Source organism: Aquila chrysaetos, chromosome 18, assembly GCF_900496995.4.
Source record: "Aquila chrysaetos chrysaetos chromosome 18, bAquChr1.4, whole genome shotgun sequence".
In the NCBI taxonomy this organism is placed as follows: domain Eukaryota; kingdom Metazoa; phylum Chordata; class Aves; order Accipitriformes; family Accipitridae; genus Aquila; species Aquila chrysaetos.
Genome location: NC_044021.1, coordinates 15,206,486 through 15,229,391, shown reverse-complemented (window position 1 = coordinate 15,229,391; position 22,906 = coordinate 15,206,486). Strand labels below are relative to the sequence as shown.

At 46.8% G+C, this 22,906-nt stretch overlaps 1 protein-coding gene across 1 annotated transcript in view; it reads left to right on the top strand.

Moving 5' to 3' along the window:
* Positions 1-922: 922 nt before the first annotated feature.
* SLC22A23 (solute carrier family 22 member 23) overlaps positions 923-22,906 on the top strand; it is a 120,495-nt gene continuing 98,511 nt past the window's right edge. The window contains 3 exon segments of the mRNA XM_030041836.2: positions 923-2,021; positions 2,023-2,457; positions 20,214-20,317. Of these exon segments, the coding sequence (XP_029897696.2) occupies positions 1,917-2,021; positions 2,023-2,457; positions 20,214-20,317 (644 nt within the window). The 5' untranslated portion in view covers positions 923-1,916.

The following is a 22,906-nucleotide window of genomic DNA, read 5'->3' as shown; positions in this document are numbered from 1 at the left end:
ACTCGCTTGCAGAGACCGGGTCAAGTAAATGAAAATCCACCAACAACTTGCTCTTCCATTTATATTCGGTAATGATGCCAGTCCTCTTCTAATGCACACAAGCATTTTCTGCTCACTAGCCATGTTCGTGTGTACAAGCATATATTGATCTGTTGTCTCTCTTTCCCTTCTTCCAAAGGCAAAAATAACCGCACAGTTCAGTAATGCATGGGCTATGCTCCACGATGAAAATAGTCTGAGGCACTTATACGCTGAAGTAAATTTAGCTTAACATAAAAATAACCTTCACGAATTTGAACTGTCTATTTTACAATTAATTTTACGATTCATGTCAGCCGTTAACGCGATTATTATTTTTTTAAGCGTGTCCTAATTTGACAGCCTGACCGAAGCAACGCAGGTACGTCTCCTCCCACCGCTCTAGGTCTCGGAATCGTCCCCCTCGACTTCGGGTTCTTCCCTGCGGGTCTGTCCCCGCTCCAGCCCGCCCTCCCCAGCCACCCAGGGCGCTCCTGCCACTCGGCTTCCCCGGTGCGGTGCTCCTCCAGCCCAGCCAGCCGCAGCTGCGCTGCATTATTAAAGGGATGCCCCGTCAATAATTGATACGGAAATAAAGGCGCGCCGTAGAGCCAGAGCACCTCCTTCCCCGGCCCTCGCCCTGCCCGCCCCGCTGCCGCTCGGCCGCCCCACAACCGCGCTACCTGCCCCGGCGCGGCGGAGCGCAGCGCGGCCGCGGGGCGGCGCGGAGCCCGCGCGGGGCGGCGCGGAGCCCACGCGGGGCCGCCCCGCCGCCCTCCCCTCCCCGCCCCGCGGCGCCGTCGTCCCGCCCCCGGCGGCGGCGGCGGGTCCCTGCAGGGGGGCCGGGCCGGGCCGGGCCGGCGGCGCGGCGGGAGCAGGTGCGGCCGCCCGGCACCGCGGGGGGCGGAGCGGGGGGTGGTGGCGGCGGGGCCGGGGCCGGGCCGGGCCGGCAGGTGGGGGCTGCCGGGAGGCGGAGGGCGAGGAGCCGGGCGGGCTGCCCGCCCCTGGAGGTGCGGCCGGCGGCACGGCTCGGCTCGGCTCGGCGAGCGGGCTGTCGCGGGAGGCGCACGGCGGCGGCGGTCCCCGCAGCCCGGGCCGCGGAGGGGCCGGCGGGGCCCCTTGCTGCGGAGCCAGATGTGCGGGACGGGGGGCTGCGAGGGGTCGGCGGGGGGGTGCCGGGGGCTGCCGCCGCCGCTGCTGCCGCGGCCGGGGGGGGACCCTTAGCCGTGCGGGAAGCGGGGAAGCCGCGTCGGGAGCTGTTATTTTGTTCTCCTCCTTCCTTTGCCTTCCTTCTCCTCCCTCCTCCTCCTCCTCACCAAAACCGGGAGAGGAGGCGTGTTCCTAGAGCCTTGCTGCACCGGTTTTGCTTGGTTTGTTGTTGCAGGGTTTGGTTCGCAGGGTGGTTTGTTGGGGTTTTGGTTTTTTTTTTTTTTTTCCCCCTTCTCCTTCTTCTTCTCTTCCTCCCCCCCCCCCCCCCCCCCCCTTCTCCCTCCCTCTCCTTTGGCCCATTGCATGCTCGGATCCGGCTGGATCCTTCTTTTTCTTTTCGGCGGCGCCTCTCGGCGGGGGGAAGGGAGAGCTGGGATGAGTGCAGCTTGACGCACAGGCGAGGGGAGGGGGGGCACCGCCGGCAGCTGCAGCGGTTCGTGGCCGCAGGGTGCGGGTGAGGAAGGGAGCGAGCGAGGGGCTCGCTCGGTGCCTCCCCCTTTCTTCGCCCCTCTCCTTCCTCGCCTCCCTCCCTCCCCCATCCGTCTCCTGCCGGGTCCGGCTGGGAGCGTGTGTGCGGTATATTACGTCGCAAGGTGTGTGTGCGTGGAGGAGAGGAAGGGAAGGACTCGCGAGGGAGCCGGGGCTGCCCCAGCCCCCCCTTATGTGAGCCCCCCCCCCCGGGCGGCCGGATGGCGATAGACCGGCGCCGCGAAGCGGGCGGCGGGGGCCGGCCGCTGCCGGAGGAGAACGGCTCGGTGCCGGGGGCCGTGGGGGGGGGACCCGCCGCCGCCGCCCCCCCCCGGGCCGCCCCCCGCCAACGTCGCCGGGGCCGAGATCCAGGCGGTGCCGGTGCCGCCGCCGCCGCCCGCCGCCTGCAGCCCGCTGCTCCTCGACTACGACGGCTCGGTACTGCCGTTCCTCGGGGGGCTGGGCGGCGGGTACCAGCGGACCCTGGTGCTGCTCACCTGGGTGCCGGCCCTCTTCATCGGCTTCAGCAAGTTCTCGGACTCCTTCCTCCTGGACCAGCCCGACTTCTGGTGCCGGGAGGCGGACGGGCAGGGCAACTGGAGCGGGTCCCTGGCGCCGAGCCACGCCAACCACAGCGGCAACGGCAGCATCTTCCCCCCGCCGGGGCTGCCCACCCCCGCGGGGGGCAACGCCAGCGAGTGCGACTGCCACGAGTGGCACTACCGCATCAGAGCCGGCCTCGTCCAAAACGTCGTGAGCAAGGTGAGAAAGGCGGCTTCCCTCGGCACCCCGCGCCCCGTCCAGCCCTCACGGACCCCCTCGGCCCGACCCCGGCCCCGCTCGGCACCCGCTCTTCCCGAGACAAGGGGAGCAGCTGGACACGCGGATCTGTCCCTGCCTGCCGCTGCCGGGTCGCTCAGATGCCCCGTGAGTTACCTTCCCACCAGGAGTAAGTCCCGCACCCCTGTAATCCTTTCCCTCCCTGGGTGTCATGCCGGGTGTCCGTCCTGCGGGTTCGCACCTGGGTGCTGGTTGCGGCACTGAGCTGCAAAGTTATCTCCTGAAATGGGATCCTTGGCGGCTCTTTGGGATCCCAGGAATGGCAGCTGTCCTGCCGTCTCGGGACGCAGGTGTCTGTGGGGAAGACGCTGCGGGCGAGCGTCACCAGCTAGTGCGGGGAAAGGGTCGTGGAGAAGGCTCTGGTTGCGATATCTCTCATCTTTGTGCAAGTATACTAAAGCAGCCGTACAAACCAAAAACCAGGTTGATTTCTGGGGAAGCTGGTGAGGTGGTCGCTGTTGGGAGGAAAACGAGACAAAGTTCTGCAGAATTCTTCTTGTTTTGTACTTATCCCCTTGATAACTGTTTCGGTAGAGCAATAGAAGAAGAAACGTCTCACACAAGTTGTTGTACTCCAGAGGCAGAAAGTACGTGCTGCTGTTTTGTGTTTCCTAATGGAATGGCTAAGGTGGAAAATTTCTAGTGAGGAGGGCTGCACCGCTTTCTGCTCTTGCTTCATATTTGCTGAGCAGTGTGTGCAAAAAAACGCCTCGCCTTTTCACCTGAAAGCTTTTGCTTTTTGATAGTACCGGCCCTGCAAAAGCCCTACCGGCTGTGGATAGGCCTCCTTGGTATTAACAGGCAACTGGAGCTCTTGGAAAAGTAAAATGAAACTGTTACACCAGGAAAGTAGTTCCCTTAATCTCAGGACCCCCTCCTCCCCCCCAAGATCAGCAAAAATTACTTCCTGCCTGAGGGCAGTGTTTTGGATTAACTGTGCTTATCTAGTTGGAAGAAAGAAATGCAGCAATAATCAGACGACCGGCATGATTATGCTTTGGTCAGCTGGCACGCGTTCGTATGTAATCATTGAAAATAATTTCAGTTTTTCTTTGCGTCCCTCGAAGGCGTGTGCAACAGGGAAAAAGCAGGTAAAGCAAATCCCTCAAAACCTTGAACCCAGAATGGATTTAAAAAAAAAAAAGTAACCCAGCTACCTTTCTTTCATGAGAAAAACACAGGCACATGGTGGACTTGAATGGTTTGTGATGTAGAAGTGCATAATGAAATTTGACATTTAAGAGAGGCAGATTTTCTTCTGTTTATAACCAGAGACTAAGCTATTCATATGTTTTAGGTTTAACACTGATGCTTAAGTGTGGAAAAAAAAAAAAGATCTTGAAATATTTATTTTTAGGGTGAACTGTAAAAAAAAAAAAAAAAATTTCTTTTAAATGTTTGAACCTTTTGAAGGTCATCATCAAGCTGGCCACAAAAGGTCGAGGGAGAGTTAGTTTGCTATCTTGCATGCTTCTTTAAAAATAATAAAAAAAGCGTTCTTTGGAAGAACTTGTGGTAAAGGGCAGATCAATTTTAAGGGATAAATAAACATCTGTGGTCCCTGCTGTCTTGTTTTCTATTAGAAAGAATAATAATCATCTTTTGAGACTATGGGTTTTTCCAGTGTGGAGTTTTTATTTTTGTTGTATGCTTGCTTCCAAAAACTTGGCAGCTTTTACGCCTTGATTTGTAATCCCATGTAATTATAATTAGGGTGTTTTCTTGGGGTCAGGATTCCTCCTTAGTTTGTGCTTTTGTTTGGGGGGTTTCCTGGGTGGGTGTGCTGTCTGTTTTTATCCTAATGAACAAAGAGAGGAAAAACCCAGGCAGAACATCAGTGTAGCTTAATTCGGACTTCCTTTCTTATGACCCCCCAGGAGCTCTGATACTGTGGGAGCAGTTCTCCTAACTGCTGACTCCTCTTACGTGCATCCCACCGACCTTTGTGAGAAAGAGCTGCCCTGGATGAATTCAGAAGACTGGATGTTCAGATCTCCCTTAACTCCCCTCAAAAATACATTTGTTTCTGTAATGTATTATGCAATGTTCTCATCTTTCTAAACAGAGTCTTATTAAATCTTAGTCTAATATACGCTCATCTGTGTAGTAGCCAGGGGTTATATTGAAATGTCATAAAGAGAGCCAAAAGTATATTAATAAAAAATGCACTTTTGTTTGGCCAGTAAATCCCCTTGTTCTCATCTTCAACGGTCCAAGCTAATAGCTGCTGGATGCTCCATCATTGCTTTGTCTTCAGAAACGACGAAACATTTGTGGTTATTTAGCATGAAGCATATTTCCTGCTCTGCATTTTGTTGATGTATGTGCATGTGAGATGCTGCTGTCCCCTGTTTCCCAGGAGCAGATATCTGTCCTTAAACTGTGTTAAGTTTCACTGCCTCTGTAGTCTCTCTCTCCTAACGGTACCTTTCATCAGATGTTGTCTCTCTGTCCAGGCTTTCTCTGGTCTCCCTTCCCCGGTGCCCATTTTCTCCCAGTCTGAGTCATGCTTGGGACTGATGGAGTGGAGGTCTTGCTGTGTCCGGCCCCCTTCCCTTCGAGTCTTTGCTGGAGCCAGGGGTGGCCCGGCACCTTCCTTGAAGAGTGGCATTGCCACACTAGGCGCTGCCATTATCCTGACCTCCTTGACTGAGTCACTGGGAAAGGTACTTTTTATAGTGCTGCCAGTCATTAGAACTGGAAATGGTAATAAAGGACGTACTGCTTATTATTTAACACTGTTGAAATACATATAGCAAAGAGGTCAGATGCATAATTTAACCCCAGGGATTCCAGTGGCCATATTAAATCACCCAGCTGAGCTAATGTCCTGACCTGGTACATAAATCTTGGACTTCAGCTTGGTTTGTACATAAATATCTTCCTTCAGGACAATTCACTTGTAAGGCTTTTTCACTGCTAAATGCTTCTTTGAGGATTTTCATCTATTCTTTATCACAACATCACCATTATCACACTGCTATAAACAGAGTGCATGTGTATTGTTTGAGAGATGTATCCTGAACTAGCCTTCAGGCAAAAGGCTAGTTTAAAAAAAAAAAAAAAAAAAATCTGTCTTTCAAATGGTCCATGTATCTTGCCACTGTCCAAAGGAAGGATACTGAGAAATACTCTCCTTTTTTGCCCTGGGGAAACCCGAGGCTCATTTTACCCATTTACAAAGTGATGCTTCAGGTAAATTATCAGCATTAACGCAATAAACAACGTAATGACAACTAAACATACATAGCTGTGAAGCCTAGCAGGAAGTTGGAGTGTGTACTCAGCAGGGACTTTTCTAACCTTCTCGTTAACTTCTGTAGTGCCTGGATCTTCTGACCATCTGCAAAGCCAGCCTCTAATCTTGGGGCAAAGTTTTCACAGAAGCTCTTAGTTACAGGATTGATGGGTATAGGTTTTTTCCCTCCGTTACTAGGATGACCTGTCCGCTGTGGTCGATTGCATTATGTGGTGGGGTTGTTTGTTGTTCTGAATGCCAATTTGTATAATGGACACCAAAAGCTGATAATGGGCAGGGATTGAGGCTTGATTAAATTGCAGCGGTTGATGGCACAGCATCCCTCTGTGTGCACCCGCAGTGTTCCAGATCGTTCCACCTCTTGGGGGTGGCGTAGAGGGAAGTGGTTCGTTGAAGGCTGCGTTTTAATCACCCAGAGCAATTATGTAGTAATATTTCATGTCTAGTCACAAGGGAATTCCTGTTGTGGCTGCTTTTCTGCTCCAGATGCCTTGTTTTGCTGCAATGCTGTTCTCTTGGCTCTCAACTTCCCACTTGATTTGGGTTGAGTCATCATCTTTTCCAAGTAACATGCCATCGTTTTACCTATTTGCCACTGGTTCGATCCTTCTCGTGCCAATTTGGCTGAGCCTCTAGCAAATTGTCCCCTCCAAAAAAAGCAGAGCTTAACTCAGGAGAGCCAAATGGTCCAGGCACAGTGCTGCTGTGCAATGAGCACTGGGCAGTGCTCTCTTGGTGTGAGCTTGGATCGGTTCAGGCTGTGATATGATGCTCTTTGCTCCTGCAAGAGGAGATGTCTGTGCCCTACCAGCCTTTCTTTCCCTTGCTCTTATGGTAGTTCTGGCACTTTTCTGGATACACCTTCAGCTGACTCAGCTTTCTAATCTGGTAGAAAACTTGCTCTTTAAATACATTTTTTTATTATCTTATTTTTCCTGGATTTTCTGCTGGGTTAATGAAGTGAAATGGCTCTGTGCAGTGACACATGCCGTAGACTGTGGTGTTGTCTCATAGGATTATTGCAGATATCTGTAAGTAGCCAGAAATGGTACGACAAACAAATGTGTGCGATAATAGTGATGATAAATTTGGAACTGCTTGTGGGGTGATATTTGTTGGGGTAGGGGATAGGTATGCATTTCAAGTGGACTTTCAGAGTATAGTTGTTAATTAATTTGAAGAGATTGCTCTGACGAGGTCCTTCCCAAAATAAGAGCTGTGCCACCCTTACCTCCTCCTATTTGTGTCTGGAATCTCACTCATTTCTGCGTATCCTTCAGTTGGCTGGTCTCTGCAAAGAGACTTCAGAAACGCTGATGCTTCTCTTTTTTCCTGCAACTGCCAGGATTTGTCTTGTCAGTGTTGGTTCCTGGCTGACTGGCTTCTACCTAGTCCCAAATCAATGAAAACCTCAAGTTATTGTACCCAGTGTGGTAGTTGGGTCAGAAGCGGCAGGATTGAAGCTAGCATATCACCCATGCCCGTGCTTCCCTTGCACAGATTGAAGGGGGCGTAGGGACCTGCAAGGCAGATACTTGCAATGGGCAGAAAGACTGTTTTAAATTTCTTTCAGACAAAGCTTTGAAATGACTGTCTGTGCTCCTAACGGGTGCTGAAGGGGTCAACAAGTCCCTGTGGTCAGAGGTATCCAGAAATACTGGCAGACCAGAGCAAACTTTTACTACTATTTGGGAGAGATCCCAAACTTTTTTTTTTTTCCCCATTCCCTCTGCGAGTTAGCTGATAAAGAGTTAGCGGTTGCTAGTCTGAGTGCTCGCAGGCTTGAGAAGCCTGCTCGTTAAAGAGGGAGCAGGGAGAGCTGGTGGCCTGTCCTGCTGGAGCTGCCCTGGGGCCTGCCCGTACACACTGAACGCGGTGATGGAGTTTCCTGGTTATCAGGGCGCTGGTGAACAACACCCGAAAACAACGGGGCGAGTTTCTGGCAGGGGATGGCTGCTTCGGGAACAGTACCTGCAGTTTCCTGGTGGTGAAGGACTGTCCTCTGCCTGCCTGCAAACAGCGAATTACCTGATGTTTGAGATAACCACGTCTGATATCACCAGACTGCAAATACTTGTTTAGTGAGCCTAGATACTGGTTTTATTTATTTGGGGGGGTGGGTGGGTTATGAGGCAATTGGTCTAGAAAACAGAGACTGTGTTAAGACCAATACTGACATCAGAACTCAGGTAGTCTTAGGTTTTCTGTCTGGTATGGATTCTTTTTTTCACTACAGAGAATGTACATAGAGTTAATATTTATTATCATCCTTAAGATAAAGTGTCTCAGATACAGGAATCTGATTTCAGCCTACCGTAAATAGTTTGTAGCATTGGTAGAACTAACAATGATCCTCCAGGAAGGTAATTCTGTATTGAAATGTCTTGAAGTCATTCTCAGCTTTCCAAGACTTGCTACCGAGCCTTTCATATTCCTCATTTTCTGTGCCTATGTCAAACTGCTTTTTTGGGTTTTTTTTATGGATGGACGTGATGTTTGAAATAGTTGGGGGTTTGTTTGTTTTTGTTTCCACTCCCTAATACATCCTGTATCTTGGTCATTTAGTTTAAATATATTGACCCTGCCCACGCTGTGGCAGAAGTTGCAGGCTATGGTGTATATTTACCAGCTGTTCAGGCAGTTTAAAACCAAATTTCTGAAGTTCACTAACAGTTTTACCTCTTCTTACTCTGGCTACAGGACTGCGATTATAAAAGATGACCTCATGTTTTTTCTTAAAGCGTTTGTCAAAGAGGAGAAACTGGCACTTAGGAAGGCATCTAATTTGGAGCCAGTTCTGATGGTAACGTTGAGATGAGGATTACAGGCCAGCCAAACATGAAGGTGTTCATTTTTTAATGAAATAACATCTGGAATAGTATGAAACTTATGGTTTTCCTTAACTTAAAAAATTTTGGCCATACTAATGGTGCAAAGTCCTAAATTAAAGCTTTCCAAATGAATTCTAGAGAGCTGCTAAATTTAGAAAATGCTGAAAGGGATCCAGTGCTTTTGTGTACCTTGTCTTTTGCTTTCCCTGTCAGCCTATTTGTTTCTGCCTGGTTTCTCCTCCCTGCTACCTGGCATCCTTGCCTGGGACAGTTGCTCTCACTCCCTCCCTTTCATACTTCTTCCTCCTCCTGCTCTTCTGCAGCACAGCCTGGCTGGTGCTGGGTTACCCACGAATTAACTGTAGAATTAATTAGGCTCAGATCTTACTGTAGAAGAAAGGAGTGGGGTTTGCTATAGACTATCTGTAGAAGATCAGAGAACCCTGTCAGAGGAAGATGCTGCAGCTTTGCAGCAGTGCTGAGTGGTCAATTCGTGCACTGAATTCCTTCAGAGCAGCTTCTCTTGGGCTCTGGTCGCCTCAACTCTGAAATGCATGCTTAGCTCTCATAATGTCATTTATTTTTATATTATTTTCCAGTTGGCTTTTGACAGCAGGTAACCTTGTGTGCAATCCGAGTTCCCTTTTAAAGTCAAAGGAGAAAGAAGGGACCTGAAGGAGGGAGAAAAGAGGTTCAAGCCCCTTCCAGAATGTGTCATCAGGGTGTGTTGCAGATGTATCCAAACAAAACCAGTGTCAGCATCTGATAACCGCTCAGTGCCATACCGGAGCTGTGCTGGCCCGTGACCAGTACGGGTGCTGGGGAGCCTGCCATGCCACCAGCCTGTAAAACCCGGCAGGCAGCAATGATTAACGTGTGCGTTGAGTAGCTCCCACCGATCTGGGCCACGTCATACCTGCTGGGAACGTGCAGTAGGTGTGTGCCTATTCCTGCGTGGTGGGGGATGGATCAGTGGCCGGCTGCGGCGCACGCCCGTGTTTGGTGCAACCGGGGCTTTCGGGGCAGAAACTCCTGCCTGCCCTGCGAGCTGATGAGGGGAGGGCAAATGTGCTCGGGGGTAATGGGCTGGGTGGAACTTGCTCCTGTGAAGACATTTATTTTTTTTTCAGTTGTTCTTTTTTTTTTTTTTAACTACTCCCCAGGAGGAAAATTCAATGTATAGTACAAGGCTTTGTTAGGATTTTTGTTTTGTCTTTTAATTTGGGAGAGCCCCCGATGCCAGTTGTTCTATTGAAATACAAGAACAAAAGACTAAATAAGCGAATATACCCTGATACTTGTTTCTGGGACGCCTATCTAGATCCACAAGTAACAAAGCCAGGAGAATCAGGAATGCTACTTGTGAGATGCAGGGAAGCCGTACGTTCACCTTGTCCAGCAGCATGTGATTTATAGTTACCCTTGCACGCTGTTTTCAGAGCAGGGTGGTCTGGTTCCCTGGAAAAAGTTTTTCGGCTCCAGACAGTTATGGAGGAATTCATTTTGACTCAAGTACTGTCTCCCTGTTACTCTGCAGCACTCTGGAGCTGCCCGGTCTCCTCCTGGCCTCCAGACCAAAGTCCATGAATGTGTAGACAACGTCACAATGTCCACCCTACACATATTATGAAGGATAGGGAATGTAAATTAAACTGCAAGACCTTTTCCCCTGGTCTGTCTCCCAGGGCTGTGTCAAACATTCTCTGCTTGAACAATACAAGCTTGACAGACCAGTTTCACATTTTGATTTGTAAAACAAGTGAAATATTTTTCTCCTTTCTTCCTTCCCCTTAATATTTGTTTAAGTCTGAATTAATACCAGACCTTCTTTTCCACCCTCTTCCTCTTCTTTTTTTCTTGCCTGAGTTATAATAGCTGTAGCCCTTAAATGATGAGAGACCAGGGTCATGGCAGCAATGATTGCATGTCAGAATTAAGGTATCTGATCTTTTTATCTACGGTGACTTTCAGCAAGTATTTCTCACGAGGAATGGCTTCCTCTTGTCTCCTCCTTCCCCCTTCTCCATTTCAGAGTTTTATGCCATGCTTGACATTTTCACGTTTTTTTTCTCCCAATTTTTAAAAAGGCCCAATAAAAGAGTAAATTAGGTTTTGCCACGTCAGCCCTCTCAAGCCTGTGCACATGCAGTATGTTTTATGCACGTGTGGTTTTGGCAGCCTGAAAAATACTAGTCCTCAAAGTGTTAACTTGTTTTCGATAATCAGATGATAGTGAATGTTAATATTTAACTGAAACGTTGGGGTTTTTTTACATATGGCTTCTATTTACAGTGCTTAGACCTGTTCTAAATACAAATTTGAAAACTAGTTCAACTTTTTAGTTTGGTTGTGAAGTAAGTCCCAGAAGCACGTACCTTGTTCAGAATAAAGGTGTGTTTGTCTGCTGAAAACTGAGGGATGGCACTCAAAAACCATTTTTCTGTGTGTGTCTCGGTCAGTCCTATTGATGGACGTTGTTTCTCCTGGTCTTTTCATGCAGCTGGAGGGAGGCAAACAGCTACAGGTCTTATAGCAAAGAATAGGTTTAAAATTAAAGTCAGTTTTGTGACAGTGGCTCCGAATGATGTTGGAATATGTGTAGAAAACTTATTTAATTGCAGCACAGAGATGTAAAAGAAAGATGGAAATATTCTGATCCTGCTCTCTGGAAAATTATGAATATAGTGTTCATGAAAGTTGCAAGCAAGATTTTGTATCTCCCAACTCTTTGATGTTAGATGACATTATGGAGTTGGAAAAAGCAAAGGAGATCACATCAGCTGAGGAACAAGTTTGTTGACTAATCTGGGGAGGGTGAAGGCTGGAGAAGATCAAAATGTTTCAGAATAAAGGGAACTCCTGCTACTGAAAATAAAAGTAGTAGTGATGGAGAAGTGGGTGGTATATGGATGCTACTAAAATTGATTTAATCATGTTGAGTATTCAGAAGACTGTCATATGATTAACAAATCATATTTTAATTGTTAGCGTATTAGTGGTGATTATTTACTTAGCAAACTTCCTTCTTCCCTCTCCCAGTGGGGAAAAGAAACAGATCTGTGATGAGAGCAAGGTTGGGAACAGAAGAGCTAATTGTTCCCGATTAAAGTGTGAAGTTGAAGGGTGGATGAAACTTTTCCAGTTTTGCGGTGTTTCAGGTGGCATCTCGTTATCTTGGGACTCTGCTGATGTGCTCCTTGGATAGCTCAGAGGGTCTTTTTTGCTTATGGCATAGACTAAGGAATAATTTAGTGCAGAGCATTCAATTTAGAGTCTTTTCCCGATTAGTTTACTGGTTCTGAAGCAAAGTTGATTTGTGTCCTTTTGCATATTTGAAGTTTTGCGCTTGTTTTGTGGTTGCGGTGTTGCTTGACCCGTCTCGCCACGCTGGGGAGATGGCGTTTTTACAGGTGAGCCGTGACCGAAGGGCGTTAGATACGACACGGGGCACGCAGACGCGTGCGGTGCAGCTCGGCTGGCAGCCTGGCGCTGCTTCAGTGGGCGCAGGCAGGAGATGCTGCAGTAATGCATCTGCTGTCAGCATCGCCTTTCTACCGCTGGAGGGGGGGAATGGGGCCACGCAGATGCTGGGTGCGAGTGGGACAGCATCGCCCTGTGGGGTGTAGTGGGGCCAGCCTCGTTACCCTGAGGTGGTTAATATAGGAGGCAGGGTGTCTCTGCCTCTCTGATGGCAAGCGGCTCAACACAACCTGTGCCTTAGGTGTCCCGTCTTCACGATGGAGCTGAAGTTTGCAAACCAGGAGGAAGTGCTGTTTTATGTGTCGGTGTTCATGCAGTGGTGTGTGGCAGCGTGGCAGCGAGCCTGTGTGCTTTATTTTTAAGACTGAAATACCAGACATAAAAAATATGCACTTCAGAAATTAATGTGGAAATTTCACAGCTAAGTCATGCGTATCAGAAAATGCAGCTCTGAAGGACGTATTTCAGCAACTTTAATGATGTTAAACTTCAGAAACCATTAAGGAAATTTGTGAAGTCCATGGTTGTGCAGTCCTGTACTGTTTTGCGGGGATAGAAACTGTTTTCATAGGTACATGAAACTGCTTTCATACAACGCTGCACGATCTAATTATATCTTTCTTGGAAGACTGAGCACGTGTCCTCTGGCTCACGCGCCCTCTCCTCTTTCTCTCTCCCCACTCCCCTCCCTCCCCATGTCCCTGAAACCTTTGGCTTTGTGGTAGCAGTCAACAGTAGTTTCTTTGCTTTATTTTTCAAATGGTACGTTGCCCAGGCAGTCAGTCATGTCTGTAGTTAAAGCAACCTGACAATTTCTGTGTACGTGACCTTGTGTTCACTGTTCATTTTCCTGGACTGCAGCTTTCCCTGCCAGGTGTCTGTCATGGCCAGAAATGGCTTAATGGTTCCTGAGAATGAAAAGTGCAGAAAATGTTGTTCCCACTGTAAGAAAAATGAATTGGATAGGAAGCTGAACAAAAGAAACCCTCGCACATATGGAGTTAGCAAGCTCCAGTGTACAGGAATAGGGACCCCAGATTTGTCAGGAACGGGAAGGAGGCAGATGTTGAGCAAAAAGTGATACTCTGGTACCACAGTATCTCTTTCGCTATCTGAGTAAAAGTTCTTGCAAACTGGGATGGTTATAAACCTCTCAAAATATCAGTACTTGCTCAGTAGAAATTGTTTTAGAAGGATTTATCTTTAAGAGGTCCTAAACACTCAGGCACTGGTTGAAGATATTCAGCAAAAGCATCCACTTATGATAAAGCTGAACAAAGTTAGATGTACTCAGCACTTGGAGGTCTAGCATCATACAGAGAGGTAGTAGCTTAAAAGCCAGGTGTTAACTGTGTTAACTGGTTGAGGCATTCCAGTGTAGGTGGTGTAGGCTTCTTTGTCTGTTCAAAGAAAATAAACAACAAAATTTCTCAATAGGTGGTTTGTTGTTTTTCTTGTGTTTTTTTTTCTTTTTTTAATGACACTTCTGCTTTCCATGTAGGTCCAGTTGTGTCTGATAAAAGCATAAGGAAAGATGTAGTTTGGAGACGTTTGGTTCTGAATGTGGCTGGTCAGAGAAAGAGGAAATAATTCATTTTTATACCTTCTTCTCAAGTCTTCCAGGATTATTTGGTTTATTTTTTTACTCTTCTTAATGTCCCCATTTTGAAATGTCACCTTCATACTTCCACCCAGCTGGTTGTACTTGTGGTCAAAAAATGCCAGGTGTTCTCAAGAACACTTTATTAACACTTAAAATACAGATCAGGGAGTGCTTTGCCCAGCTGCGAACTGAAAGGAGAGGCATCCTTACTTCGAACCTTGAAGGTTAAATAGTTTAAATGCTCTGTTGTTGCCATGGCTGAGAGGGAGATAGAGGCACCTGTGGCAGTAAAACCACCCCAACTTCAGGTGTTGCACTTGGGCTGGCACATCCCTCTGGGAGGCTTCTCCTGCTACCTCTTTATTGTGCTTTAACTGCACAGTTATTTTCTACAGAGTTGAGCATCACACCATTTTCTGGAACTTGCACACTTTCTTTAACATTAAAAGTGCAGCCAGAGTGTCATCTTTGGCCAGGGGTTGAGAAGCAGAGGGGAGAAGTGTTGTCCTGTGGCTGCCTGGAGGGAAATTTTGGTACAGTGGTCTCCTGTGGCTGTAACTGAGTACTACTCGGATAGTTTAGTACTGGGAAAAGGCGTTAGTGGTAGGTATATTACGGTAGAGGTACTGACTTTTTTTGCATTTCAGTTGGGTTTTTGGGTTTGGTGGGGTTTTTTTGTTTGGTTGGTTTTCTTAGTGCTTGGTGTGTTGACTTGGAGATTTTCCTCCAGGAAAAGGGACTGTTTTGCTTTTTGTTACATATATTGTATTTTTGAAAATTATTTTATTCTTTTTAAAAACAACTTTGTGGGGATTTTTTTGGTGCTTTTTTTTTTTTTGAAAAACACTGTAAAAGCATCTGAAGGCATCATAAATTTAAACTCTCACTAGACGAGGTATTTATATAGAAGATGGATTCTAGTGCTGTGCAGGGAAAATTGGCGGGGTTTGGTTATAAAAAGATGAAGTGGGAAGGAGAGGAACAAAGAAATACGAGACCTAACGCACAGGAACTTCAGTGACAAATGCTAGATTCTTATTTTCATTTACTGGTCTTAAAATCACCATCTAATGTGCAGGCGATCTTGCGGCTTTTCCCCAGGAGGGGTTTGGGGCTGCCGTGGTAAGCTGTGGCATACGTGGTATGTAGAGGCTGGGGCTTCCAAAGTGAGACCTTTTCTCTAGGAGTCGAGAGGCCACGTACGGTGTGTGGGGCATGTTACGTGCCCCAGGACAGAGTCTGCGAGGGCCAGCACAGCAGCCAGGTGCTGCCTGGCTGGGGAAGGACCGAGGGTGCAGCTTCGTGCCTGGCTTAGGGTCTTTTAAGGCAGCGGAGCTGGTGACCCTCTGGTCTCCTCGCGCTGAAACCGTTGCAGAGAGTAGTCGGAGCAGAGCTGCGACCTACCTACAGGCTGGGGAAGGGTCTGCTTGCTTTGAGCAGCGATCTGGGCATCGGTCATTGGAAACGGACTGCGAACCCACAGTGTGGGGAGAGGGTGTGCGTGTCCAGCTCCCCCCTCGTGGGCTCTTTGTGCCAGGCTCCAGGCAAACGTTGGACCAGAGCATCTCTCCTCCTGTCTCTCTACCCTTTTTAGGACAGAAGGGTCTGCCTTGCGCTTCTCCGTGCAATCAGGGTGAAGGTAGAACAAACCAAATCCTTGGTAGGCATCTTATTATGACCTTTTGCAGTGGGTATTCAGTGTGTTTAGACACCACAGACGGCATTATGGCCTCTGGATGACAAGTGCTTTCGAGGCGGGAGTCCTTCACTGAGGCAGCTTGTGTTTGTAGTAACAAACATGCAGCAGACTTTACATTTGTGACTTTTATAACTTAACTTCAATGCAAATACTGACTCGCTGCGTGAGCCCTGTCCAGATTTTCACCCCTTGTAAATAAGTTACAGGATGGTTACTTTTGGCATGGGTTACCTTTTGCCAGATGTCTTCCTAAGCATCTCATGTTTCAAATAGTCCTCCATCTTGATGTGAAACATAGTGACTCACAGCATGGGTGGTGACTCACTGATATCAATTAAACATTAGGATCCTGAAGGTGTGACTCCTTAAGCTTTGACAAAAAAAAATGCTGTCACAACATGAAAAAAACACTTGCAATATATTGCACGTCTGCATAGGTGGAAAATTCTCTACATTGCTGTACTGCTATGAAAAAAAGCTTTTGTTTTTTTTAAATGTTCCCTTTCCACCAGCATATTTTATATACAGTTATTTTTGTTTCAGCATAACAATACAGTCCTATTGGTTTAGCAAGTCACTTTATCAGATCTCTTGCATTAGGAGGATGGATGGAGGACAGAAAGACAGACAAAACCCAGGGATGCAAAGAGAAATCCCAGGGAGTACTGTAAATTTAGCAGCATCCTTCCTTCAGGCTGGGCGCTGTTAACTCCCGAGTGGGACACCAGGGAATTCAGCCAGAGCAGTTACAGGATTTAATGGTCTCCCTGCTTGTAACAGATTAATCTACCTTTTGTAAGAGGTGGTAGAGGATTACCATCTAGTTTCCAGCCAAAACAATCTCCCAGTGCAGATTTACCTGGAGTGCCACTTGAACTGTCATCAGCGCTGCCCAGCCCAGCATTTTGTTCTGCAGGGACGTGGAAACCTGTCACTCCTTTCTCTGTGGAGCAAATCAGAGTGTCATGTTTGCGGGATGCAACTACTGGCACTTAACAGCAGGACCTGCCACGGCTCCGGGCACGGCCGTGCCACGTAGGCACATGTCGGATAAGCTCTGCTGAGCCTAGGTGTACGTAAGGGGAGAGGCAGCACTGGTGCTATATAGTGGTCCCTGCTTTATTTCTAGCTCTTCAAAGCTGAGGCTGCAGTCCTCTGCCTTTGGCTTTTCCATGGAGAAGGGAAGGGGGAGCGCAGGTCTCTGGCAAAATTCCTGTGCTTTCCACATGACGAAGCCTCGCTGGTTTGCTCTGCTGCTGTGTTAAGATGGGTGGGGATGATATGCTAGCTATTAAATATGTATTTTGTCCTATTAATGTCATCTTTACCTGAGGCTGCTTTTGACTGCAGCATCCATTTTTCTTTTGTGCCCTCTTCTTATTCTTCTGCCTCTTTGTGAGTCGGTTGCCCTGGTGGCACCCACCACTGTCCTGCCAAATTTATTTTGGGTAACTGCTTCGTGGTGACCTCTCTCTGGTTTTGACAGCTGCCAGCGGAGAAACTGGGGTCTGCCTGAGCTCCTAGTATTGAGCGAGTAATTCGGGGTTGTGGCAGATTCTCTGGAAGTTTGTGCTAAAGCAACAGTTGAAATATTTCACCATTTCCCTATTTACGAGTTCGGAGTGTTTTGCAGAGGGTTTGGGGAAGGTCAGGGGCTGCCTGTGTCTGTCAGCACCCATGTTAGGCTGTCCTTGTGGGCTTGGGTGATCAGCTCTGGTTTACACTGGCCTGCAGAGCGAGTGCTTAACTGAGGACAGGAAAGGGCCAGATGCAGGGTTTACAAGGAAATATGTGTTTTTATTTTCAGAACAGCTGGGGACTTGGGCAATAGCCTTAAAAACAAACAAGCAAACGATGACTTGCAGATAAGTTATCAAAAGGGGTGGGTGCATTTTAGGCACCACTGAAGGATGTGCTGACTGACTTTTCTTCTGCTTTTAAACTCTTACTCTGTGTACCAGTGTGCCAAAGTGGTTTGACATCTGTAGTCCTGGCCCAAAATTTCACAACAGCCCTTCATGAGATTTTGGCTCTTCCAGCCATGAACCTTTACCTACGTGTAATCTGGTACTGCACATTCTCTGCCTGGGGCTTATGCAAGGGCTGGCTGTCTTTGACTAGCAATAGTAAGCTGTGAAAATGAAAAGGCACCAGGATATCTGCTTTTTCTTTTTGCACTTGGATGACATAACTGTTCCTCTGACAGCAATAAAATTAAAAATCAACAACTTTTAGAGATTGCCTTTAAAAAAAGTGTTCTTGTATAAATATGACTATTTTTAATAACCTTAATTTGTTCTTGTCGTGGTTTAACCCCAGCCAGCAACTAAGCACCACGCAGCCGCTCACTCACTCCCCCCCCCACCCAGTGGGATGGGGGAGAAAATCGGGAAAAAGAAGCAAAACCCACGGGTTGAGATAAGAACAGTTTAATAGAACAGAAAAGAAGAAACGGATAATGATAATGATAACACTAATAAAATGACAACAGCAATAATGAAAGGATTGGAATGTACAAATGATGCGCAGTGCAATTGCTCACCACCCACCGACCGGCACCCAGCTAGTCCCCGAGCGGCGATTCCCCGCCCCCACTTCCCAGTTCCTATACTAGATGGGACGTCATATGGTATGGAATACCCTGTTGGCCAGTTTGGGTCAGGTGCCCTGGCTGTGTCCTGTGCCAACTTCTTGTGCCCCTCCAGCTTTCTCGCTGGCTGGGCATGAGAAGCTGAAAAATCCTTGACATTAGTCTAAACACTACTAGCAGCAACTGAAAACATCAGTGTTATCAACATTCTTCTCATACTGAACTCAAAACATAGCACCGTACCAGCTACTAGGAAGACAGTTAACTCTATCCCAGCTGAAACTAGGACAGTTCTCTACAAAAAAAATGATTTATAAGTCTTAAGCAGCATATACACATTCTGGATTGTGAAAATAAACCCAGAGCATTTGAAAGCCTGCCTGGAGCTCAGATGTATCTCCCAAATTTTGTTTTGTTTGTGGCTTGTCTGGGCAGATATTTTTCTTTGCTAACTGGAGATTGGTTCTATATTTGCAAATATTAGGAATTGCATTTCCTCCACTTGCTAAATAGTTCTAAAAAGTCAACATTGTTGGAGAGCAATTCTCACTGCCTTGCTGAGCTGTTTGCTGCAAATAATTCATAGCTATTTGGTGAAAAAAATACTTGCTCATACTACTTGCTTTTGGTTCCTTAGTGCCTTCAGTCTGTAGGTTGGAGGATCAGACATGTATGTTCCAGCTTCTACAAGTGCGTGCAGTGAGGAACTCAACCATACGTTTAACTAAAACAAAAAGCCCGAGCCTGAAACCTGGCATGGTGTTTTTCGCCACAAAAGTGCTATACTTCTTGGTGAGGTGGTGTGTTGTGGGGAGGATGTGTCCTGTGACGTTGAACCAGAGGGCTGAGTCGGAGCTAGCTGTATTTGTGGAAGGGCTGTATGTAATGGAAATGCTTAAAAGTGCAGCCCACCTAACTGAACTCTTTTGAGGGAAGCTTTCTTTTGGAGTTGCATCTGACTTTTAAAAATAAATGGCATACTTGTACTTTGCATTTTTGGCCATGAAACTTCAGGTGCTGGTGTCAGGAGGGCTGCTGCTGCTATTACACTACACACAAACAGCCATTCTGCAAAGTTTCAATTCTGGAGTACCTGACTCTCCAAAGTTAGCTGTACTTATTTTTCATGAAATTTGTATGGCTCCCATTACCATCAATATTTGAACACTTCACAAACAAATGTATCTTCCTACATTTATTCAAGGGTATAATAGTACTATCCACACTTTACACATAAGAGAGATTAAGTTACATGTCTGAGGGCAATGATGATATTGGTCTAAAGCCAGGAATACAGCCCCATTCTCCTGAGCCTCAGAGGAAAATGTCTCGGTGTTTAGGGAAGCCTCACCAGAAACCTTGTTGTTCCCACCTTTCTCACAGGAATGAGGCAGTACCCTAATGACGGGGCACCTGAAATGGTCCTTTTTCTCTTCCTTTGGACAGAAAGGGTAATTTCAGTATCAGGGATAGCTTTAGTGTGGAGGTTCAGCCCCTGTCCAATCTTTGAGCTGTGAAATGTCGCTGGGGGGCTGCTGTCCCAAGGAGTCACGCGGCTGTGCTGGGATCTCCGGCTGCCCCGTCCGGCTCCGTGCCAGGGCCTGTCCTGGTGAGTCGTGCCATTAGTTAGCCTTCGTCCCCTTCCACCACCTGGGGAATCGGGATGCTTTTCTGAAAGCAAAAGCGTCTTGTCGCTTTGTCCGTGGGACCCTGGAGCCAACAGCCATCAGGGGTCTGTGGCAAAGCAGCTGCTTTTCCCCATGTTTCCAAGCAGCCCTGAGGAGGTCAGTTGGAGAACCTGCTCTTAAATTGTCGGGCTTTCTGCCGGAGGGCTTCACGGGGCTCTGGTAGTAGGTGTCTGGGGCTGCTGTGGTGAGACGCTTCAGCTACACCAGTACTGCCAATGTCTGATGGAGATACGCCCCTTAGTCTAAACTCATGTGGCCTGGAGAGGGGGACACCGAAGTGTTGGATATTGTCACTTCATAATTAAGGGTCTGATAAAACTCACTGAAGTAAATGCGTCGTTAATTTGCTTTTTGGGGTCTGGAGTTTGACTTGAGGGGGAAAGCTTTCCTCTGCCATTTCCATGCACTCATGCTAGGATTGAAATTTGGAAGAAGCTCTATGTCAACATTAGTATGTTTAAACACATCTGAGAAACTAATTTATTTCAGTTTATTTGTCTTTTTTTTTTTTTTTTTTTTTTCTTCCAGTGGGATCTTGTTTGTGATTCTGCCTGGAAAGTCCACATTGCTAAATTCTCCCTACTGGTAGGATTAATCTTCGGCCACTTAATAACAGGATGTATAGCTGACTGGTAAGTGAAAAATCTTTTAATGCAATGTAACTATAAATAAATAACAATATTAAATATTGTTTCGATTTTTCTTCTACTTTATATTCATGAAGAACCTTTGCATAATGGTTTTGCAGGTTCTGAAAGAAGCATGATGAATAAACAGTTTAAAACTGTGTGTTAATTGCTTGAACTGAGTAATTTATATCAAGGTAAATAACGTAAACTATTTGATAGTTGGCTTAGTTATTTCCCGCTAACACAATTTGTTATAGCTGTAACACTAGTACGGAATTAAGTCTTTTCTAATTATATAAGTGAAGCCTTCAGTTTAGGGTTTTCTTTATTTAGCCAAGAGATAGGGCTAAAAGGAATTGGAAGCGGCATTGATTTGTCTGAATACAAGACTAATGTAATGTCAACCTTGTGCTTACACAGTATCTTTCCGTGAGTAGAAGGCTGTTTTTTGCTAACCTTTCCATTGTTCTATTTTTAAAGTTCTTGTTAAGCAAACATTTCGATGTAGTGTTAAAGAATCGCTGACTTATGTGCTGTTAATATTGGGGTATTGAGTTTTAAAAGCATAGAGTGCAATTTCTTAAATTGCAGTAGTGAAAACATTATTGGATACCCCAGTTACGCTGAGAGTTCAGCTTTTATTTAAAGAAAGGGTCTTGTAGTGTGAAAGGGGGGAGGGGGGAATTAAAGGCATGACTCAAGTGATTTCAGTGGAAACTTGCAGCATCTGAAACAATAGCTCTGTGATGCTGTCCCAGTCGTTTCAGTGGCTTCCAGCACAGTTGCCAATGTTGGTGCTTTAAATGGCCCCAAGTTAACTCTTTTGCCATTCATTAAAACAGGAAAGGAAGAAGAAGAGTTGCCTATTAGGGAAATCTTACAAAGCCTCAGCAACTCACCAGTCAGTTGGGAGAGAAGAGGCCCCCTGTAGCTGTGCAGTAATTTGGCTCAAGCATTCATAGCAAAATTGCATCTTAATTCTTGAATAGTCACTGAAAGTTTTTAGGCAAGCGAGGAATCATGTGAAGCAGGGAACATGCATGATGAAATACAGTTGACTTTGATTAAAATACCAAAGTAAAACAGAGCTCTAACAATACGTAAAAAGTATAGTGGGGAAATGAATGAAGGATCTTGCTCGGCTTTCCTAAAAAGGAATCAGTGTGGAGAAAACAGACTTATTCCCAAGTTAGGAAAATGCTGCTATAATTGACAAATAAGTCACAAATAAGCGAACAACTTGTTGCCTAAGGCACTGGCTTTGAGAGAGAATTGCAGTAAGCAGATTTAATAGCTCTCTGCCACCAAAAGGAGCATCCTGTTCTTCCATCCATTGCTGTCCCCAGCATGTACTTTGTGCTGCCACGTGCGCTTGTTGGACCCCTCTGCAAGCTGCTTAGCTGAGCTAATGCAGCATAAAATTACCCTGATACAAAAATGAGGTATTTTTTCTCTTTTTTTGTCTAGTCAGTTTAGGAGAGCTTAAGGAGAATGTGGTTTCCAGCTGTGGTGCAACGGAGAAAAAGGGTAACTTGGTGGCTGGAGGAAACAGGGACCCCCTTGCCCTTCCCTGGGTGACCAGAAAGGATGTAGTTTGCTGCCACCAAAGCTGGTCCTCGTGCTCCAATTTCGTCCCCATCCTTGCCATCTGATGTAACGGACCTAGCAGGGGACCTGCACTGGATAGTCTTTGTCATTTAGCAGTAGCATTTGGGGCTGGTGAAAGATGACCTAAATGGGATTTACTTTGCTATTTAATCACAACTTGAGTTTCCACTAAGGCAGGGGGTTGTGTGGAGAGATGGATACAAAGGGGATTGTACCTGTAAAAAGGGAAAAAGAAGAAAAAGAGGATGTCGGTCCCAAGCAAGAGGAGGGGAGACTAAACAGTACAAACTTTCAAAATCTGTTTTCATATATACCACTCTTCAGTTTAGATAATTGGAAGATACTTTGGGGTTTTTTGTACCATTAGGATTTGGGGCTTTGCTTTTCCTTTTTGAAAGAAGGTTTTTAAAGTTGTATGTGGCAAAGGCGTAGAGTGTATTAAGGTTGTTTGCTGAGTAAACTGAGCAGTCTGTGTTCAAAATACAGTAGGTGTGCATGCTGGGATAGCTCTGTGTGGAAAATCTATAGGAAGAAGGTCTGTAAACATCTTTGGCAGTGTGAAGACCAACTGTGTCCATCACCTGAATAAGTCACTTGTTCAACAGGCAGAGTGCTGCTGGCAATTTAGCCTGCTCTGGACAGAGGCTATTGAGGTCTCTGTGGAAGGCTTCCTTCTGGAGCGGGTGGGCTTGGTGTTCATGTAGCATCAAGACAGTAGGTCTCTGCCTCTCATTGCCCAGTACTGCCCCTGCTCTGCACCTGCTCTGGTGCTTTTTGGAGCCTTTGTGCTGATTCAAGTCCCAAAACTGAGAGAAAACCTGCAAAGAACAGCATGGGAAGAGCAATTTGATTGACTGCAAGAGCAAAGCTTAGTCTTCTCAGGGTGGCAAGGTACATGTATAGGAGCATGGGAAGAGCAGGTCTTGTCCTCAGACCATTCACACTTCCCCTGTGGTGCAACTCTGACGACGTTAGGAATATCTT